We start from the raw sequence: 23176 nt of genomic DNA on the forward strand, positions 1-23176 counted from the left end.
GACACTTTAGGGGTAGTGCAGGGCCCCCCCTTAAAAAGTCCACAACATTTGTACCTTCAGTTGTAGTACATCTGTGAAATTTACACATTTTTAAATCATATTACAGTGAACCACAGCATTTCATACAAAGGATTTTTTTTAAAAAAAACTGATTTGAAAATTTTCTGAACTATACAAAGGATTAAATCCTTTGATTTAAAATAGTTCATTTCCCCTCATCAAACTCAACAACCCTGACTGTGTATCTTATGGGATGTAGTGTTAATTTTTCCAGAGGAATAAAGAACAAAGATGACCACTGTTGATTTTATCCATCTGTCTGAGATGTCACACATTTCAGTTAACACTAGAAACTTTAGAAAAGAACACAGAGCTCAAAAAACAATAACAACAATAACTGGTGATAACTACTGAAAGATTGTTGGTCATTTTTCTAATAAAAGGATGCTTTCATCTATCATTTAGTTTTGTGTAAACTCTGATTTTGAAAAGAAAAAAAAGATTTTCATTAATATCCGAAGAATTGAACACACAGAGTTCTCCTCAGCATTAACTTTAAGATATGTATATTTGGACTGACATTTCTAAATTATCTGCATCATCTGATTTAATTTACACAACACAGGGCAAAGAGTAAAGGTAGCCATGGCAGCCTGGAAGAAAAATCCCAAAGTCCTTATTAGGACAATATCTTTGTAGGGTCGGCCAAAACATAAATAGTATGCAAGCTTTTGAGTTCCCCAGAACCCTTTACCAGGCTAGATGTTTAAACTTACCAGATGCAGACATGGCTGGTTTGACAAACACCAAAAACCATTTTTTGCCATTAGCGATCAGTGTGGTGGTGTGGAACTGCTCTTCCAACCACAGTGTCATTGTGGCTTCCTGGGACAGTGAGGGAACAGAAAAGGGCAGTGCCCTCACCCCTGCACCATCCCAGGAAGTAGATCCATGGCCCACCACACCAGCCTCTCCCTCTACAAGTTTCAACATTTAGCCTGATGAAGAGTTCTGGTGAACTCAAAAGCTTGCACACTACTCTATGACAATTTGGTTCTCTCAGTAAAGATATTACTCTAGTATGGACTTAATAAACATGCTCATTTATAAATATGATATTTCCCCCCAAATGCGAACAGGATCTCTCCGGTCCAGTCTTTCATTACCTGTCACCTCAAACAATCTTTTCTTGAAGGAGCAGACGACAGTTCCATCCTTTCTCCTGAGTAAAGGGCTGCTTCTCCTTTCCGTCACCTTTTGTTTTAATCTGGAGCGAACTTTTAAGTTGGGCTCGGAGGCTGGGAATGGAGACAACAAAATATATCTTTATGATACAGAAAGCTAGAGGTCAGGAAGCGGGAATAAATAGTTTTTCTCCCTCTTAAATCATAAGCAAGTTGGCAAGTCAACTGCACAGTAGGATATCAGATATAAATAGTATTTATTCATAAGCATGTTTTATTCTGCGACTTTTTTTTTTTGTATTCACCTTCACAACACCCTGCTGGGCTTCACTAGAGGCCACGTACTCAGTTCATGGCAGAGGTCACATGTGACAAAAAAAAGGGGTGATGCTAACTCCAAGATGCTAAATAATGATTTCTTTACAAAATCCCTGACGCATTTCAAGTAATAGCCCTTCATCAGACACAGTGCTATATGCCAGCTAACATCATGAGAGATTCCTGTAATCTCAAAGCAGCTTCTCATCTTAAAAAATGCTAACAAGTCGTTTATTATTTTAAATCATAGGTAGCCCTGCACTTGTCCTACATACTGCTCCTGGTGTTTCCATAAGCACCGTTCCAGGGTTGTATGGCAGGGATGGGCAACCTGTGCCCCTCCAACTGTTGTTAAACTCCCATCAGCTCTAGCCAGTATGCCCCATGGTTGGGGAAGATGGAAGTTGGAGTCCAGCAACATCTGGAGGGCCACAGGTTCTCCATCCCTGCTCTAAGGGGAAAAGGTAAAGGTAAGGGACCCCTGACCATTAGGTCCAGTCGTGGCCAACTCTGGGGTTGCGGCACTCATCTCGCTTTATTGGCCGAGGGAGCCAGCATACAGCTTCTGGGTCATGTGGCCAGCATGACTAAGCTGCTTCAGGCGAACCAGAGCAGCGCATGGAAACACCGTTTACCTTCCCGCCGGAGTGGTACCTATTTATCTACTTGCACTTTTTGGTGTGCTTTCGAACTGGTAGGTTGGCAGGAGCAGGGACCGAACAACGGGAGCTCACCCCGTCGCGGGGATTCGAACCGCCGACCTTCTGATCAGCAAGCCCTAGGCTCTGTGGTTTAACACACAGTGCCACCCACGCCCCTCTAAGGGGAAAACTAATGAGTAAATAGGGGGTCTACGATAATTTCTCTTGATGTGTTTTTCTTTGGTTTAAAGCATTTGCAAGATGGAGTTCTGGCTCTGATTTCTGGTCCCAGGTAACTGGAGTTTAATCCTTCCCTGACATAACCATTTCCCTGATATATTGCATATCCCTGCCCACCCCCACCCCCTGCTATTAACTGTGCAGGTGAGGGAGAAGAGGAAAAGGCAATTGGTGGTGGCTACTGGCAATGATGGCTACACTGTGCCTCCACAGTCAGAGGCAGTGTGGTTCTGAATACCAATCGCTGGAGACAGCAGAAGGGGAGAGGTCTCTCGTGCTTGCGTCCTGCTCGCAGGCTTCCCAGAGGCATCTGGTTGGCCACTGTGAAAAGGGGATCCAGGACTCAGTGGCTATTGGCCTGACCCAGTAAACTCTTCCTATGCTCTTAAATACAATGTGAGTACTTTTCTTCCACCCTCCCATGGTTAATGCTAACTTCAGGGAGGATTTCAATTGAAGAAACAGCAAGGGAGATGTTACCCAGGACAAGATCCCAATGCCAACTCTCTTCCCCACAGCTCCTTGTAAGGACAGAAAACAATATTGGCCGTCTGATCAGACATCTCCCACGTAACACCTAGTTCATCGCCTTTCAACAGAAATGACCTGCTAAAAGTGCTTCATTTCACCAGTGGCAGTAATGCAGATCTGTTTTTAATGTTTTCAAAACAAATACCTGCTCCCTAAGAAAACCTGCATGCAAAAGCACTGCACCAAGCACCAAGTTGTTTTTCTCTCTTTCAACCTATAATCCCACCTGACAATAATTACAATTTGCAGTGAAGTCATCTCTGGCTTCGACTCAATTTACTTGTAGGGTTACATTCTATTTATAGGTCTCCATGTTCCTCCAACTGCTGAAGTTTTCCATATTGGTGCCTGAATGATGGGATGTACTCTTCAGGGCCCGGAGAAAAAGCTCCTCGCCATTTCACTAGGGAGAAGTCCCACTTGCTTCTGAATGTGTTTTCATGCCCAGCTGCTTTGATTGCCTTTCTATTTTTAACCACCTCCCCATCGCACTCTGCATTTCAATCAATAGCATAAACACAAGACCGCCTTTCTGTGGAGGACTGAATTTATGCTCCAGTGGAAAAGATAAACTACTTCCATTAAAGATGAAGCATCGTAATTTAAATGAAAACTATTCCACAACAGGGGTAGAAATCAGATTCCTACCTCCCCCCTTGCTGGAAGAAAGGAAAGAAATTAAAAACTTTACCAAATGAGAGAAAACACCTAGAATAGGAGTAAGCAACATGGTGCCCCCACCCACAGATGTTTTTAGACTGTAATCCTCAACATTAGCCATGTTGGCTGGGGATAATGAAAGTCCAGAATATCTGGAGGACTGCATGTTGCCTACCCCTGTCCTGAATATGTTCTCGATATACCTAGGACAACTGGACTAGAATGTAGTATGACTGTTTCAAACAGTACCTTGGTTTTTGTTTATTTATTGAATGCATATCTTGCAGGGAGGCAAACAACAAATGATTTTACCTATCTATCTATCTATCTATCTATCTATCTATCTATCCTTTAAAACAATTTCAATACAGAGGCAGACTGGGAAGAATCTCAATTTAAAATGCTTGTTAAAAAGAGGAAGGTAGATGCTGAAAAGACAACAGAAATTGCTCATGTCTAATATGCAACCGGAGGTGCCACAATGCTAAACACCAATTCCTGTGCTGTGTGGAATGGACCTCCCAATAAGATGCAATCTGCAGGTGGCCCTCACCTGCACAGTGATGGAGTGGGTATAGAAGGGGTACTTCCAATCTGTATTGAGCTTCATACATCAAAACCATCACCTTGAACCTAACCATGACTTTGATTTGGCGAGGAGGGCATTTGCAACATGGAGAAACTGACAGTAATGTAAAGGGGTAAAGAGACCCCTGACCGTTAGGTCCAGTCACGGACAACTCTGGAGTTGTGGCGCTCATCTCACTTTACTGGCCGAGGGAGCTGGCGTACAGTTTCCGGGTCATGTGGCCAGCATGACTAAGCTGCTTCTGGCAAAACCAGAGCAGTGCACGGAAACGCTGTTTACCTTCCCGCCGGAGTGGTACCTATTTATCTACTTGCACTTTGATGTGCTTTTGAACTGCTAGGTTGGCAGGAGCTGGGTCCGAGCAATGGGAGCTCACCCTGTCGCGGGGATTCAAACCGCCGACCTTCTGATCGGCAAGCCCTAGGCTCTGTGGTTTAGACCACAGCACCACCTGCGTACCTTTAGAAATTGACAGTAAAGGCCCACAAATATCTTTGTCACCAACTCTGTCTTCTCCATTGTCTGGCACGTGTAAAAGGCTGGGGGATTGAAGCAGGGATTTCTCTTATTTGTGCTGGGAAATGCTTTATAAAGATTGGATTCTGACAGATAACAGACTATCGTTCTCATAAGATTCCAGCAACAAAACAGTTCTTTGTATCAATATGATTTGCTTGAATTGCAGATCATTATTTAATGAACCTCATCAGGAAGCATGAGAAGGTATACTATTTAATTGGTGTACAAAAAAGAATCTTGCACACTGTAGTTTATTAAGGGTGTGGAGAATTTTAGCTCTATCTATAAGGGAGAAACTACAACTCCCTGGATTCTTTGAGGGTACAGATTCTGCTCTGAATATATCTAGTCATAGTGAGCAAGCCCTTTATCTCCAGGCCATACGCTCATATATAAAAAACTAGAGTTTTGGAAAACAACCTTTTATCATTACTTAAGATGATATTATAAATGAAACATTTAGCTTGTAGGCTGTACTTAAAAAAATAGGTCCATAAATGTCCAAATTACAAAATTTGGCCATGGCGCTTTTTATTGTGACATGCCCCAATTTCTCTGTGATACCATAATTTGTGACAATATATTTAAGAAAGGTGATATGAGTACAGAACTTTGTGGTACATCCAGAAAGGGAGGGGGAAACCACAACTGGTGTACAAAATAAAAATAAAAGTTGCCTGTTGTTGTTTGTTTTGCTTGGAAAGTGCCACACTGTTATCTGCATAATGAGACCCATTATGGCATAATGAGGCTAGGCTCAAACGCCCACTCAGCCATGAAGCTTCTCTGGTGACCTTGGGTCAGGGCAGCACAAGCTACCTCACAAGGGTAACAGGCTAAATTGAGGGAGGTATGTTGTCTTTGGCTCCTTTTAGATAAAGGTGGGGCATAAGTGTGTTAAATATAAGAAAGGCTGGGGGGAAGGAAAAATGCTACCTCTTCATAGTACCTGATGATTTGCCTCACTAAGAAAGTTGATTAAAATAAGCTCACGTTAAGACTTGGTCCTTTCTATCTGGAGTTATAACAACAGCAAAACTTAATTAGCTTCATACACAATGTAAAACCTTCCATCTGGTAGAGTAATTTAGCAGAATTAATTGTATACCACCATAAGTCAATGAGACACTGAGGAAAACCATTGAAATGCTATTTCCTTTCCTTTGGAAGGGAATTATGTACAATTTCGGCATGATTTGCATTGCTAACAGTGAAATCCAACTGGGAGGAATCACTCTCATTTATATTACTTTCCCATGAGAAAATCAAGAGAGAACTATAAAGCTAGTGCTGTTATTCATAAATAGCTCTGAAATACTTAGAGCACTCGGCTTTAGCCAAGACATGCTACTTGGCAGCAGGAACCTCGAATCACAGGACTGATCACATATCCAATGTTAAGTGTGCTTCTCTGTAACTTCAAATGTATCTTTGTTCAATAACCTAAATAATCTGTTTTAGAGGTCTTGACTACTACGGCCACAACTATGAAGTCCTAGGGCTTCCTGCACTCTCAGAGCAGTGGGCGTTCTTATTGTAGAGTGGCAATACTCCTTCATGGGCCAGTTTGTATAAGTAAAATGAGATTCTCCTGATTCTCATGTAGCTTTATGGAGATTTGGGGTAGCACAGTTCACTAATCCTGCATCTACCTTTCTTTTTGCAGATCTGTCATAGTGGTTCATCAGAACCTCAAATTATGCAGCTTCCTGAAAGGAGGAGGAAGTTGATCATTTCCGCACCTGACCCAGTGAAGAGTAATTATCAAGCTGCATGCTGGCCTCACATTGGAGGAATCACTATTGTTCACTAATGCTAGTAGTATCATGAGGAAGTAACTGGAGAACCTACAACAGCCTCTCCCAACCTAGTTCTTTCCAGAGGTTTTGGACTACAACCCCCATCAGCCTGAGCCATCATGGCCAATGGTCAGGAATTATGGGAATTGTAGTTGAAAATCTTTGGAAGGCATAAGGCTGCGGAAGGCTGCCTTGCAACATGTGGGAATATGTGCTACCAATGGTGCAGTTTGATCAGCAGAACGGAGATGGAAAAAAATGCAGAACAAGCATGTATTCCACAGGCCCAAAATATGTAAAGTTGTTTGAGCTTCCAAAAAAAAAAAGGAGACTAATTATTAGACACTGCCTGGGAAGAAGAAATCTAAGGCAAATGTATAAATCTGATTCTCAACTCTGCAATATTTCACCAGGCACTTGTGAAGAGAGTTCCTATATTTTCAGAAAATGCCTTCTAATTATGACCACCACTATTCTAACCATATAAAAATCAATCTCAAGTTACACTTTGTTTCTAAACAATCAGTACTTTCGGCATTTTATACAATGGGAATTTGTCATTTTATACAATGGCAATGCTACCTATGATGTAAGCGAGCTTTGTACTGTACAGACTGAGAGCCAGTTCTGATATAACACTTAGTACATTTTATCTGTGGGAGATGTTAGCAATACAATTACATCCTTTCTGGATTCCAGTGCCTATTTTGAACTCCAACCACATACACCAAGTGTGGAGAAGCTTTAGCCCTCCAGATTTTGCTGAACTACAACTCCCATCACCCCTGGCCATTGGTCATGTTTACTGGACCTGGACCTGTAGCTGACCCCTACATCTGGCCCCCAAGTATCCTTCTTAGCCTCAAAATCATATTCAGATGGGTACCCTTGATTCACTTGATACACTCAGCCCAACCAGAAGCACTCCTGTCTGTACTCTAGAGGAGTTCTGAAACAGGCCTAGTTAGCATAATTAGTTGCAGCAGCAGCTGGTGTGCTAGGGTTGAGCTATGGAGCTGTCCTCCTGGCACTGGCTTTGCTTGCCTGGACATGACTGGGACAGAGAGCAAGGGGTTGGTTAGGTAAGGACCATGCACACACATCAGCAGAGCCAACTCAGTGCTCCCAACAGTGTGTCTAGCTGTCCTCCTCACTCCATCTCCATCTAGGTAAGTGGTAGCTATGTTGGGACTGGGAAAGCTCTGCCCCACTACGCAATCCACTAACTATTTGTCTCCCAATCTAACTCCCCTCTTCTTCTCATCAACAGAGCAATACTTTTTACTGTGATTGCATACGCAGGCCAGATTGAGTCAAAATATTGCTAACCTACCCATCCCATCTCCTCTCACAGTTTGTGTGCTCAGATATATATATATTTTCAGCTGTGGAAAGCAACTGGTTGGAGTCCTTAACCAGACTTCCTAAATAATCAGCTTTTTTAAATCCAAATATACAGCTGTGAACTCAGAACCACACAGTCTGACAGTTGTGTGTTAATGTTTCATTTAACAGTTGTGATAGGTAAGAATCCCTGTTCCTGCCCCAAGCCTACAGACAAAACAAAAGCTAATGCCTATGAAGCAGCAGCCTCAAAATTAGATTAAAACATCACACGGTCAGCATCAACAAACCTGCTGGCTAAGAACGAGTATCTCTGACCATTCATAGCCCAAGAACAGGGAAAGGAGGGAGAGGAAAGACCACTTCTTGTGACAAAGGTCAAACATTTGCGGGCAAAGAACCTGTCTATACATATGAGTGGTTCATGGGACAGCTTTGTCTGGTTTGGTCCCAGGAGGATGTCGTAGGCTCCAGAATGTCCCCTTTGCCTAAGGGATGGCCCCATAGCCATCCTGATCAGTTTAGGGTCATTTCACTCGTGTCATCCTGGTTCCTGTTGCTTTTTCCTCTAAAACTGTTAGGCAATCATTGGGAGCTTTGTGAATATGTAGCTGAGGGCAGAAATTAGGACCACTTCAATTAGGGGCCCCACGTTGCTTACTTAAACAGGATATATACAATACATGAACCAATTCTTAAGAGATGCAATAAAACAAAATGGGAATTTTCCTAACACATAGCTCACTGTACTGATGTTCTGCCTATGCTTTCCTTTTTTTAGTTTGAAAACCTGTCACATAAACAGAAGAACAGAAGTGACCAAAAATGAGATCAGCTCATTATTCATCTGTGTATGTCATATGTTGTGTTTCAAAAAGAGCCTCGTAGTTGTGCATTTTCTCTGTAGCTGATGTATGGCGTGCCCAAATATTTGGAATAATGTATAGAAAACATCTGGCTTTAATTATATTGTAGCCCTCTTATGCAGACAATGAGAATTGAATTAAGGAATATTTATAAACCCCCACAGAGATGTAAAAGTATTAACAGCTGCACCAGAACAATACTGTTAAAATGTTTGAAAATGTTTGGCCTTACCAATCAACAATTTTACACCTCATAAATATCAATAATGCTTTTTTAAAAAAAGAAATACATTTTTTTAAAAGTGTGGAGGGGGCAATTTAAATGTTCAAACTGTAGTATAATTCAGGCAGGAATAATATGTTTATATATTATATCGAGACTGGAGAAAGGATAATTGAAATAGCATTCTTTGGGCTGAACCCCTTCATTTTTATATATGTAATCAGCATTTTAGTGTCAATTTCTCCTAATAAACACATTCTTTTATGTATATTGAATAATAAACACATTTTACAAACAATATTCTCAAATAAAATGCATTTTTGTATGTTTTCCCCAATATACGTGTTTGGTGCACCTCTCCCCTCCCCACAAATATGCATTTTTGTATAAATTGTTTGTTTGAAGAACTGCATTGCAAAATTCATAGAAGTGTGAATTTTGAAACAGATCTGCATTTGGGGCAGGGTAGTGACAAAATCAGGGCTGCACAGGCACACTACTGGAATTGGCTCTGCCCTTGTGTATACACAACCCTGACCCCCTTGCTCCACCCCAACCATATCCAGGAAGCTGCAGCAGAGTGGTTCTACTCCACCACACCAGCTACCAAAACACTGGATTTGTAGGTTACGTCCAGTGCAGAACTGCTACTTTTGCCCCATTTTTCTTCATTGCTAGACCAAAAAGAAAAAAGAAAAGATGACAGATCAGAAAGTCTTGCTCAGGGGTAGGCAACCTAAGGCCCGGGGGCAGGATGCGGCCCAATCGCCTTCTCAATCCAGCCCACGGATGGTCTGGGAATCAGCATGTTTTTACATGAGTAGAATGTGTGCTTTTATGCATCTGGGTTATTTGTGGGGCATAGGAATTCGTTCATTTTTTTTCTTCAAAATATATTCCGGCCCACCACATGGTCTGAGGAACGGTGGACCGGCCCATGGCTGAAAAAGGTTGCTGACCCCTGGTCTTGCTAATCTCCTCTATGCAGTGGCGTAGCGTGGGGGGTACAGGGGGGGCCGGCCGCAACATCTGGGGGTTAGGGTTAGGGGTGCAAATCCACGGGTTAGGGGGCGCAAATTACTTGCCTTGCCCCGGGTGCTGGCAATCCACGCTACGCCACTGCCTCTATGCATTTGAAACACAAGCAACAACTGCCTTTGAGCATTTAGTGTGAGTAATTCATACCATGCACGCACAATACTGAAGCACATGGTTGCAATACTTAAATTTATGAACAGAAGAACTTTTATGGGGCAATGGAGCTCACCTTGGGTTGCACCTGGACATTACAAGCTTTTTGAGCTACTCATTCAAAGTTTATCAGCCCTCCTAATGCAAATATGCAACAGAATACAAACATGAAATTAGTGGTATGCAATATTCTCATTAGAAGGTGGTTTAAATTTTAGCTTTGTCAGTGAATATATCCCAGATAACTTTGATATGGGATGTTCCTTTATGTTCACATTGTATCCGAAGGTCAAATTAAGCTTCATATTGGTTAAAAAATGTTTGAGGCAGAACAGAGCTGGAATTTAAGGTAAGTTTATTATACTCACCGGTTTTCCGAAGCGGGAAATCATCCTTGGCCTCTTGTGCTCCTGGTAATGTGTATTTGTAGGAAGGGGACGTTCCACTAAGGGGAGGAGAACTTTGATCCAAAGAGGTATGGTGGGCAGCCCTACAGAAGACACAGATGGTCAATGCAATGTCTGATATTTTGTGACTTAACAATTTATACATCCAAGTTACAGAAAATGTTAAAGCTATAGATGCAGCTTGATTCTTCCAAGTGTGCAAAAAGCCTATGGGGCACACATAGTTATGGGGCACACGTAGCTAAGAGGCACACACAGTAAGTTATGGACTGCTCAGACTTCACAATCATTTTTCTCTGGGTAATTCATAAAATGCACGCAAGAGAAGTGTCATGGCAGTGCAGATAAAATTTGCCATTGGACTAGTCATTTCAGTATCATTAATAGAGACTGACTCATTTATGCTACATGTATATATCAAGATTTTCACCTGGCACCTTAATTACATATCTTAAGGCACTGGGCAAAAACATTTCTCTCTCAAAAACATCAGCAAAAACAAGACCTTTGGCTGATTAACATTAAATGTGTTTGTTGGAGTGGGCTTAGTGGTTTGTTTTGTTCTTCTTGTTGTTCTTATTATATATTTCATGTTATGAACTGCCCTGTGATCTTCAAATGAAGGGTGGTATACAATTTATTTTAAAATAATAATAATAATAAAGTATTGTTTTCCTTTAGTCTAGGGACAAAACAAATTCTTACGAAGAAAAAGAAAGTCCGGGTCCCCTATCTGGTGTGAAATATCTGCTTATGAGAAACCTTTTTGACAAATGAGCATCAAAAAAATAATAATACTTCTGACATTCTCTATGTACCAAACCTGATGCCCTCCTTAGTAAAAAGGTCGGTTCCCTCAGCCTGAAGTGAGATGAGTTGCCTTTGACTAGACTTAACCATCCAGGGTTTTTACCTTTACCCACTTAGTATTCCACCAATCTAACTCAAACTTTTCTTTAAGTAAAAAAGGCAGTGAAGACATTTTAGAGTCAAGGAGCAGCCTAATTTATTCTGGTCTTCAGTCAAAGATTAATCAAGAAACTCATTTATAGTTGAAATGAGAACCATTTCCCCCCAAAATTCTATTCCATTTATCCTATTAAGGTGTAGAATAAAACACCCGTTTTCAATTTTCTCAAGAATCTGCACAAGAATATCAATCTGAATACCTTGCTTGGCATTTTGAACAACAACAAAAAATCATCTGACTATTGTAAGAACTATTCAGAAAAATGGCAAATTCAAAGCCTCAAGATTGCTCAAGGATATCTGAGCAAAAATAGTGAATCTCAGTCCTGTTGATGGGAACAAGTAGTAGATTGTGTAATTTGATCCTGAATGTGGTCATTTTGGTTAAACACAGCTGTTTACATTGGTTACAAAACTAAGGAGTGTTGGCATATGCGAAATTCAATAGGGAAATATGTCTCCCTATTGCTTTTATCAAGCCCTATTCTATACTAAGGATACTTTCACAAATTAAATACTTCTAATAAGCTAAAAGGGGAAGGGGCCCTTTAGGCTGTCACTATTTTGTGGGAAGTACAGTATTCAATCGCAAACCAGAAATTCAGTTTTGTGCAACCCAAGTGGACTAGAGCACTCTGTTGCCCTAGTGCAACAAATCCACTTAAACAGACTTTTTGTGGTTGGGAATGTGATGGGAATATACTCTGAAAAGTGTAGGAAGAATGAACAATTGATGGGGAAGAGAGGTAACACCTTGCAAGCAAATCAGGATGAATGCTAAGTAAACAAGGCATCTGGTGGATCAACCTGTTAGGTTTTTATAAGTAAAGTCAATATCCAGCAGAGGTACATTAGCCCTTAGGAGGCAAAGGTGATGATATGCAGCATCTTTCTCAGTTTGCTATCATTTTGGAATCTGGAACTTTTAAAACTTGCTTTTCCACTTTATCGGATGGGGAGGGTTTAAGATAGCAGAAGGCTAAACATACGTGTACCAGAGCTTGGGGTGCCGGCTAACGGAATGGTTCTTCCCATTGGCTGGAGAGTCTTTCGTTGCAGATTTGCTCAATAGAAACTCTTGAAGTTTCTGCTTCACTTCTGTACTGGCCACTGCTCCTAAAAGAAATAGGTTTGTTTCCCATGTTTCTAATTGTATAGAGTGTCCAGAATTCATTAAAAAAAACAAAACAGATGCACATACAAAAGCAACAGTTTTGCTAGAAAAAAATGTAAATATGAGTGTCAGACAATAGTTGTATCAAATAATGCCTTCCCCCTGATTTCCTTTCTTTAGAGAAGATGTCAAATGCTGCAGTCATTAGAGAAAAATGAGAGCCTGGGTACTTAAAAGAATATTATGGATAGTTTTTGAAAGCACAGTATAAACTAGGGGGGCACACTCTGAAATGTGTGTCATTGTGTTCATTGAAGTAATACAGGTCTCTGAGAACCTTGTTTCAAAACTTTAAACATGGCATTATGCTACTGCTAAATTTATATAATTTCCCTTATAAGCTAAAAGCATATTTAAAGGATGTCACAACATTCTCTATTTTGCTAAATATTGGTACACACTTTATTATCAATGAGAAATTCCAGGGGGGATAATGAATACATTTGGTGTTTATAAATTGTTACCCCATGTAAATAATATTTTTGAAGCACTGAAACAGCTTAGTTTTCACTCCCATTCCATTTGCAAGGGGAATTATATGTATCTGCCTCCCCCTAGTGAGTATCACATTCCAGTAATGCTGTTTCTTTCTTTTTTTGAATTTATTTTCCTAGAAGCCACAGTAATAGAAGGCTGTCAATTAAAATCATCGTGCCCTATCTATCTATCTACATTTCCATACAAATATTAGCACTGCAATTAATAGGGATGTTTTTGGATTTTAATGGAACACACAATGCGGGCAGTTCCAAACTGTTGCTATTTTTGGGTGGCATTCAATCAAATTGTGGCAAATTTAGGTTGTACATTTATAATTGTTTGAGAGGTCCTGCACAGCAAACCCACGAGAGATTAGACTTTTAGAATTAAGAAACACGATGGAAAAATGCACTGGGAAGTATGGAATAACACTTGCTTTGGCGTAACATCCTCTAGCCTCCCCACAAATTGGAACGAATGCTCATTAAATAGCCTGCATTGTCTAATCTCCCTGCAAACAAATCAGGATAAACACTCAATAAACAAATGACTTGGAAGTGCCCTGGACCTGAATGGAATTATATTGCCAGACCATATTTTTATATATGTAGTCATTTACTGGAGGGGCAGTGGTGGTGGAGGAGGCAGTAGTGAGCAAGCCAATAAAAGTTAGATAGCGTTTTTCAACCGGACCTTGGCTGAACAGATCTTACTTTCGCGGCTTCTTTCTTTGCTTCTGATTGGAGGAAGCTGCTCCCTGTGGTGCCTTTCCAGTTCCTGTTCTTGCCTTTGTTGCTCCAGTTTCTGCTCTTTCTCAATGAGTTCTTGCTGTTGCTTGATGGCTAAGAGTTCCTGTTGTAACTTGCAAAGAAGACATAGTCATAAGAAAGTATAGTCTTAAGGCTGGAGGTGGTCATGCCCAGCCTCCACCCCACTTGCAGTCCGTGGTCCTACAGCAAACAAAATCATCTGTGCATTAGTCCCTTTGAAAGCTACAGGAATTGCTTTCTCCAGGACTAACTTGTCCCACTGATTTCAAGTGAATTCATAGTTGGATTGTATCTGTGCTGACTCAGAAGCACTCAGCCAATTTCACCAGGACTTATTCCCAAGTAAATCAAGAATATACTTGATGGCAGTATATATCATTGTTAAGCGAGCACTCATAAATGTGGTGGTGGTTCCTGACTGCCAGGGTGGAAGGTGGTGGTGGTGAGCAGATTATTTATTCTTGCTGTACCAACTCTCAGGCTGGTGCAGTAGAGGGTCTTCATTGGGCCCCTTAATAGGAAATGGTCTGATGTTGAATCCTGTGGATCTGCCATCAGTCCTGCTCTGCAGCACACCCACCATATCCCATTTCAGGGCCATATGACAGCTACCAAGCTACCATTAATGGGAGATACTGCCAGCAGTAGTGCATGCCCCACCATGCCTTCAGTGGGTTCAGCAGGAGCTTCCACAGCTGCAGAACCCACCAAACTGCAGTGGAGTCATCTCTGCTGAATCTTAACATCTGCCAGCAGCACAGATTGTGGGACATTATTGCTGCACCCCTTTAGCTGGATCAGGGCCAAAAGAAAAGTAATTTCCTTCTTTGCCTTCAGATTTCTTTTGCTCTTCCAGTCTAGTGTTCTGATTTTTCTCTTTTCAAGAAAAGTGCCATAAAATGTGACACAGCTCTATAATTATTGTTATCTTAGTGTTTTAATCTCCATATAACCAGATTTTTTTCTTTTGTATGCACATTTTTTTGTGCTATTTTTGCACATTTGCCATTGTGACCAAAGGCTCTGGTTGCTCTTCTCACACACCAAGCAAAGAGCAATTATTTCATGCCCAACTAATCACAGCTCTGAAGCACCGTGAGCTACAGATGGAGGCTATAAGCATGAGAGGCAAAAGCCCATCTTGGACTTTCTTGCATTGCTTAAGCAAAAGCCCTTATTTAATTTTTCATTCTCTTCAGCAGAGCTAACTTAAAAAGGTCACATTAACCGTTTCCATTTTAACAGGCACAGTGTCAGTCCAAAACTAACAAGCATTTTACAAAGAGACTCGCCAAACCTAACACAATTAGGGGCTAAACACAACTGGATGCCTTTGGTGACTCTTCTGAAGATCTCACCTTTATTTTTGGAGTTGTACCTTTTACAAATCTGGCTGAACTTCTGGATGCAGATAGCACAGTGCAAAATACGGCCATGTGGCTTAAAGAAGGTCTTCTGTGCATACCTGTCTGAATCAATCTGTGACTCCATACATAAGCAAAGAGAAGGAAACAACGCACTTCTAAAGCAGATTGATACAGCTCTCAATGTGTTCACTAATTGGCTGGAAAGTTTTCAGAACGTTCCAATTTGGAATACTATGCCTTTCTGCAAAATACATGAATTTCAGGTGGCTCCCTCTGTTGTGCACCCCTGCAAACATTTTTATAAACACATTTGGAGGAATATCCACATGCTAACAAATGTGTGCGTTCACTGCATGCGCTGCTCATATAGCTGAAGCTTCATTCTGCTGTATGGCATCCCAAGAGACAGTGCCCTGAAGTCTTTGAACACTTAGCTTGCTATGGTGCAGTCTGGGAAGAGAAGAAACATGTTGCTACCTTTATGTGTTCCTGGATCTGAGCTTGGTGCTGTCGCGTCAGGTTCTCGTGCTGCTTCTGAAATTCTGCTATAAGGAGCTGTTTCTGAATTTGCTGCTGCTGCTGGATCAGGAGCAGTTCCTGCTGTAGCTGCTTTTCACGTATCATTGGGTCCACCATGGGAACCATCATCCTGAGATCTGTCCGCAGGTCTAATGGTGTGATAGGTTCTAATCCCACAGGAACTTCTGACTTCACATCCACTGGTATACAAGGGGGTGGGGAACAGAAAGGGTAAGGGGGAGGGAGGGGAAAAATCAGATAGGAGTTTTATAAAATCATGATATTTGCCATTCACCAGCTATTGTCAGTCATACAGCCTGTTGAATGTCACCTTTTGGCAGCAATAGAAACAGGATGTCAGCATTTATTTCCATGGCTTGGAGAAGGCAAGGGATGACTCACTGAGGATTTGTGAGCATCCTTTGTGAGCACTAACAAGGCATGCTCTCAAATCACCAATGGTTTTCAGAAGAATATAGGTTGCTATTTAATATAGGAAACTACTTATACCAAGCTGACCTTTAGTCCACCTGCCTCAATATTGTCCATTCTGACAGTGATTCTGCAGAGTTCAAGCAGGGGTCTTTCTCTGCCATGCCTGGTGATGAGAGGGATAGCATGAACCTTCTGCATGCACTGGACTACTGAGCCACAGATCCTTCCTGTGATGGTTGCTGCCAGGCGAACAGACAAGTGCTCAGCCACCCCAAGCGGTGACACATGCAGAGATGCAACAGGAATGATCTCCTACTCCATTTCTGAATGTGGAATGACTGAATGATTAATGATAACAATTGAAGAGTTTGTAGGGCAGCAGTTGAAGAAGGAGCAAAAAGGGTTTTCTTGTGTGTGTGTGTTTCTTTCTGGCTGATTAGCTGTTTTCCCTGTGTAAAGGTCAGAGGAGGCAGGGTTTCTGTTGAGGCAGGGGATTAGCTGTGGGAGGAGCTTATCAGAGTTTGTAGGGCAGCGGCGCGCGCAGTTATACCCATCTTTTAGATTTAGGGGAGCTAATCTCAAACGTTTGTTGGGGGAGACCTAGGTTTTTTTTTTTTTGTGGGGGAAGTTATTTGTCCTGTCTTCAAGCTTTTTATGATGGAGGACCTCTGTAGCCACCCCCAACAACACGATCTCATGATGGAAGGGGAGGGAACAGCTGCAGTCGCCTGCGATTCCTGCGCAATGTTTGCCATCTTGCCAAAGGTTGCAGGCAGCTTTACCTGCAGCAATTGCATGTTGATTGCCCTTTTAAAAGACAAAGTCCAGCAACTGGAGGAACGTGTAGCTACGCTCCAAAGAATTAGAGAGCTGGAGCTCTTCTTGGAAGCAACAGAGCACACCGTCCCCACCAAGGAGGAGACAGGGGACTCCCCTGAGAAGGAGGCTTGTTCACCAACACAGGAGCCAGATATATGGAGAAACGTGACTCAAAGAAGTAGGAGGCCCAGGGTTCACTCTGATTGTTTAGAAATACACAATCGCTTTGAGGTCCTCTCCCCTAGCATGGAAGACGAAGAGCAGACTCCATTTGAGGATCTCTCCCTCATTACAGTCGATCAGGTATATGAAGACGAGCAGCAAAGTCAGTCCTCAGGGAATGTGCAGGTGACCTTGGAACGGACAGCTCACGGAAGAACCCCGACCAAACCCAAGAGGAGGCGTGTAGTGGTGATAGGGGATTCCCTACTGAGGGGAACAGAAGCAGTGATCTGTGGGCCTGACAAGATGTCTCGGGAAGTGTGCTGTCTCCCCGGGGCTAAGATCCAAGATGTAACTGAACGACTGCAAGGAATCATAAAACCCACTGACGAATACCCCTTCCTCTTGGTTCATGTGGGAACCAATGACACTGCAAGCAATAGCCTCCAGAAGATCAAAAGAGACTACGAGGCTCTCGGCAGGAAATTGAAGCAACTAAATGCACAAATTGTCATCTCGTCTGTCCTCCCAGTTGAACGACGTGGCCCAGGGAGAGAGGGGAAAATAGTGGAAGTGAACAGCTGGCTTCGCAAATGGTGTAAACAGGAATGGTTTGGATTCTTAGATCACGGACTGCAGTTTCTTGAAGATGGACTTCTGGCAAGTGATGGGCTGCACCTCACAACGGTTGGGAGAAATGTTTTTGCCAAAAATCTCAGAAACCTCATCAGGAGGGCTTTAAACTGACTAATGTGGGGGAGGGAGACAGTGCTCCTGAAGGTAGGAGTCTATCAATTAATGAAGATGATCATCCAAATGTCATAGACCAAATGGAGCAAACAGCACGCGGACCTAGTGGTGGGAGGAAAAAATCCTTAAATAAGAGACACGGGGGAATGATTAATGGACTTCAATGTCTCTACACTAATGCGCAAAGCATGGGAAATAAACAAGATGAGCTTGAGCTCTTGGTACAGCAAACTAAATATGACATAATAGGCATCACTGAAACCTGGTGGGATAAGTCCCACGATTGGAATGTAATAATGGGGGGATACAATCTATTTCAGAGAAACAGACCAGACAAGAAAGGAGGAGGAGTGGCGTTATATGTCAGGGATGTGTATACCTGTGAAGAGATCCAAGATTTAGAACCTCAAAGCCAAAGTGAGAGCATTTGGGTCAAAATTAAGGGAGAGAAGAATAACAGAGACCTCATTGTGGGAGTTTACTATAGATCCCCAAGCCAAACGGAGGACATAGATGATGCCCTCCTGGAACAGATGGCCAAGCATGCAAAAGGAAGGGAGATAGTAGTAATGGGGGACTTCAATTACCCGGATATTTGTTGGACGTCAAACTCAGCCAAGAGCATAAGGTCAAACAGATTCCTCACTGGCCTTGCAGACAACTTCATTGTCCAGAAAGTGGGAGAAGCAACAAGAGGAACAGCCATTTTAGATCTGGTCCTAACCAATGTTGATGACCTGGTTAGTGGGGTAGATGTGGAAGGATCATTAGGCGCGAGTGATCATGCTCTTCTGAAGTTTACTATACAGCGGAAAGGAGCAGCCAAGCATACTAGGACTCAATTTCTTGACTTTAAGAAAGCCGACTTCATAAAACTTAGGGAAGTGCTGGGTGAGATCCCATGGACAGCAATACTAAAAGGAAAGGGAGTTCATGATGGCTGGGAGTTTGTTAAGAGGGAGATACTAAAAGCACAACGTCAGGCAATACCAATGAGACGGAAACATGGAAGGTGCCTAAAGAAGCCAGGGTGGCTATCTAAAGAACTTTTAACTGAATTAAGATTAAAAAAGGATGTGTACAAAAAATGGAAAAGGGGGGAAACCACCAAAGAGGAATTCAAACAAATAGCCAGCACGTGTAGACACAAAGTCAGAAAAGCTAAAGCACAGAATGAACTCAGGCTTGCTAGAGAGGTTAAAAGCAACAAAAAAGGCTTTTATGGGTATGTTCGTAGCAAAAGGAAGAACAAAGAAACAGTGGGGTCACTCAGAGGAGAAGATGGTGAAATGCAAACAGGGGACACAGAAAGGGCTGAACTCCTCAATGCCTTCTTTGCCTCAGTCTTCTCCGATAAAGAAAACAATGCCCGACCTGAAGAATTTGGAGCAAATGATTCAGCAAAGGAAACACAGCCCAGAATAACTAAGGAGATAGTACAAGAATATTTGGCTAGTTTAGATGTATTCAAGTCTCCAGGGCCAGATGAACTGCATCCAAGAGTATTAAAAGAACTGGCAGATGTGATCTCAGAACCACTGGCAGTCATCTTTGAGAATTCCTGGAGAACAGGCGAAGTCCCGGCAGACTGGAGGAGGGCAAATGTTGTCCCTATTTTCAAAAAGGGGAAAAGAGAGGACCCAAATAATTACCGCCCAGTCAGTCTGACATCAATACCAGGGAAGATTCTGGAACAGATCATTAAGCAAACAGTCTGTGAGCACCTAGAAAGGAATGCTGTGATCACCAATAGTCAGCATGGATTTCTGAAAAATAAGTCATGTCAGACTAACCTGATCTCGTTTTTTGACAGAATTACAAGCCTGGTAGATGAAGGGAACGCAGTGGATGTAGCCTACCTTGATTTCAGCAAGGCATTTGACAAGGTGCCCCATGATATTCTTGTAAAGAAGCTGGTAAAATGCGGTCTTGACTATGCTACCACTCAGTGGATTTGTAACTGGCTGACTGCCCGAACCCAAAGGGTGCTCATCAATGGTTCCTCTTCATCCTGGAGAAGAGTGACTAGTGGGGTGCCACAGGGTTCTGTCTTGGGCCCGGTCTTATTCAACATCTTTATCAACGACTTGGATGATGGACTCAAGGGCATCCTGATCAAATTTGCAGATGACACCAAACTGGGAGGGGTGGCTAACACCCCAGAGGACAGGATCACACTTCAAAACGACCTTGACAGATTAGAGAACTGGGCCAAAACAAACAAGATGAATTTTAACAGGGAGAAATGTAAAGTATTGCACTTGGGCAAAAAAAATGAGAGGCACAAATACAAGATGGGTGACACCTGGCTTGAGAGCAGTACATGTGAAAAGGATCTAGGAGTCTTGGTTGACCACAAACTTGACATGAGCCAACAGTGTGACGCGGCAGCTAAAAAAGCCAATGCAATTCTGGGCTGCATCAATAGGAGTATAGCATCTAGATCAAGGGAAGTAATAGTGCCACTGTATTCTGCTCTGGTCAGACCACACCTGGAGTACTGTGTCCAGTTCTGGGCACCACAATTCAAGAAGGACACTGACAAACTGGAACGTGTCCAGAGGAGGGCAACCAAAATGGTCAAAGGCCTGGAAACGATGCCTTATGAGGAACGGCTAAGGGAGCTGGGCATGTTTAGCCTGGAGAAGAGGAGGTTAAGGGGTGATATGATAGCCATGTTCAAATATATAAAAGGATGTCACATAGAGGAGGGAGAAAGGTTGTTTTCTGCTGCTCCAGAGAAGCGGACACGGAGCAATGGATCCAAACTACAAGAAAGAAGATTCCACCTAAACATTCGGAAGAACTTCCTGACAGTAAGAGCTGTTCGACAGTGGAATTTGCTGCCAAGGAGTGTGGTGGAGTCTCCTACTTTGGAGGTCTTTAAGCAGAGGCTTGACAACCATATGTCAGGAGTGCTCTGATGGTGTTTCCTGCTTGGCAGGGGGTTGGACTCGATGGCCCTTGTGGTCTCTTCCAACTCTATGATTCTATGATTCTATGATTCTATGATTCTATGAAGATAGGGAAGAATTACCAGTGCCAGCCAGAGACTGACTGGAAGAAGGTAAGGCCAGAAAAGTAAATTATACAGAATACACTGATAATAATAATAATTTTATTATTTGTCCCAGCCCATCTGATTGGGTTGCCCCAGCCACCCTGGGTGGCTACAGGAGACATCCTTCTCGGTGGGTGGAGACCTCTGTGGACTCCTGGGTGCCTTGCATTACTTCGCAGCTCAGTGCTTTGCTCATGCTTTACACACAAAACATCCCAGCTTCAAGCCCTGGGAGGGCTGAAACTGCTCCTATCAGTCTTGACAAGACTCATCAATGGCCTGAGTCTAGATAAGGCAGCTTGCTATGTTGATACGAGGTGTTCTCTCTGTTTGGGATTGCTGCTGTAATACTCCTTGGCACCTCTGGAGGCAATAATGAGAAGAGAAATGAGGAAACATTTACAAGGCATAAACCCATGCTTGTCAAGATTCATTCATTTCTGGATTTCAGAATTTGGTGCTGTATTTCCAGTGGCAGAGAAGGGATTTCTTGTCAGAATGAGAATTTCAGCATGGCTTCCAAGACTAAATGAAGTTGAAATATTCGCCTTTCATTTCCTCCCACCCAACTTTTGGCATTCCTGCCGAACTTCTTCCTGCAGGTTTTCCTACAGTCCAGAGTATGCCCACAAAATTGAAAGGAGGAGGAAACAGGAAATTTAAGACTCTTTGTCAGTATCACCTTTTGTTTCTAGAAGGCAATGGGAACCATGGCTTTGGGAAGTGGGGTATTTGGTGATGGGGTATGTGTGGATGCTGCCATCTTTAGGTGTGGTTGACAGCAGGGTCTTCTCATAGGGTTATGGTGTGGGAACTGGGAGCTCTGACAACCATTATAAAACCAGTGGGAAAGCCAATATGTGGGGTATTTTGAGGTAGCCCTTAAGAGTCCCCTAAAATGCCATTTAATCTAACAGCACCAGAGTCACAGAACATAACAAATGTCCATTGTTTTACAGACTGCAGTTCTGGAATCCCCCAAAGTTTTTGACACTTTCTCCTGGCAGCTGGAAAACATATGAATTCATATCACATATCCACTCTTTAGAATTTTATGCATTGTTTTCACAGAGATGAACTCTTCTCTTGTGAACAGAATAAGGCCCATGGTGCACAGCAGATCCAGTAGAGGGCAGGAGCAGCCAACTATACCAGACAGTGTTTTAAAAAACAAAACTATGAGTTAGTCTCTTTGCCCAGATACGTATATCAGAAGTATGCGCATGTGGGCACTGGAAGAATATCCTATCCCTTAAAATCAACATCCCCTTTCTTTGTTTCACTCACTTTTCTTTCACTGCCACAGTTCAACACAAGGAAAACGGAGCACTATATAAACATAATATTAGTGCTCTGGCTCTTCAAAAAGAAACGTGCAGCATAAATGCAAGGCTCTTTTTTAAAATAAAAATGCTTGCATACATATTTTTAGCCCCTTAAACCACTTGGGAATGTTCTAGCCTAAGGGAAGAACATATGGATGATAGAAGATGCTGAGTCTCTCTTACATTTTTCTATCAACAAACAATTATCAAACATAGTTATCGGTTTTCTCTCTTTTTCAACTTTCAGAAACAGGCTATCGTGAAGCTCAAGGTATAGCTTATGTACCGAGCATTTTTAAACCTGCCAGAAGGATATTGCCCAATTCCTGGCTTTTGTTCTGAGGCAAAATTGCAAAGAAGGAGAAAAGAAATCACCCTTAAGTTACAAAAACTACCCTTGATTATAAATAATTGTCCCAGACCAAGAGAAAAGCGGACAGCGAGATCCCAGCCCTTTCATCCAATTTATTCTGCAGCAACCCACATTCCATTTGTCTAGACTAAATATAGCAGCGTTTATACAAGAAATCAATAGTGCTTGGAGAGCAAGCGGAGCAAAGGCATGAATATTTCATCAAACTCACAGAGAAATGGCAATCAGCAAACTGACAGCTCAGTGGAGGCTGACTCCTCAGGCCCTCCAGATAAGTCTTTGTTATTTGGCAGTGGCTCATCCCCTTCAAGCCACTGCCTTATCACAGGCGCTTGTCTATTTTTAGCATTAATTGCATTGTAGGTGACAAAGACTTATCATGTTTAAAGTGGAGAGATGGATTTTCTTCTATCCATTGTGCCACATAATAAGCCTCACTGGGGACAATAAAAGATGCCAG

The 23176-nt window shown here is 42.3% G+C and overlaps 1 protein-coding gene across 6 annotated transcripts in view; it reads right to left on the reverse strand.

The window, feature by feature from the left end:
• HDAC9 (histone deacetylase 9) overlaps window positions 1-23176 on the reverse strand; it is a 484232-nt gene that overhangs the window by 211337 nt on the left and 249719 nt on the right. For 5 of the 6 annotated variants that reach the window (XM_082193889.1, XM_082193888.1, XM_082193887.1 and 2 more), the window contains 5 exons: window positions 15750-15991; window positions 13849-13996; window positions 12471-12597; window positions 10474-10595; window positions 1167-1298 (listed from right to left, as the gene is read on the reverse strand). In XM_082193889.1, the coding sequence (XP_082050015.1) occupies window positions 1167-1298; window positions 10474-10595; window positions 12471-12597; window positions 13849-13996; window positions 15750-15991 (771 nt within the window). The remainder of the gene's footprint in view (window positions 1-1166; window positions 1299-10473; window positions 10596-12470; window positions 12598-13848; window positions 13997-15749; window positions 15992-23176) is intronic. The other variant, XM_082193892.1, reaches the window with a different exon arrangement.

The sequence above is a fragment of the Podarcis vaucheri genome (assembly GCF_965113315.1).
Source record: "Podarcis vaucheri genome assembly, chromosome: 12".
NCBI lineage: Eukaryota > Metazoa > Chordata > Lepidosauria > Squamata > Lacertidae > Podarcis > Podarcis vaucheri.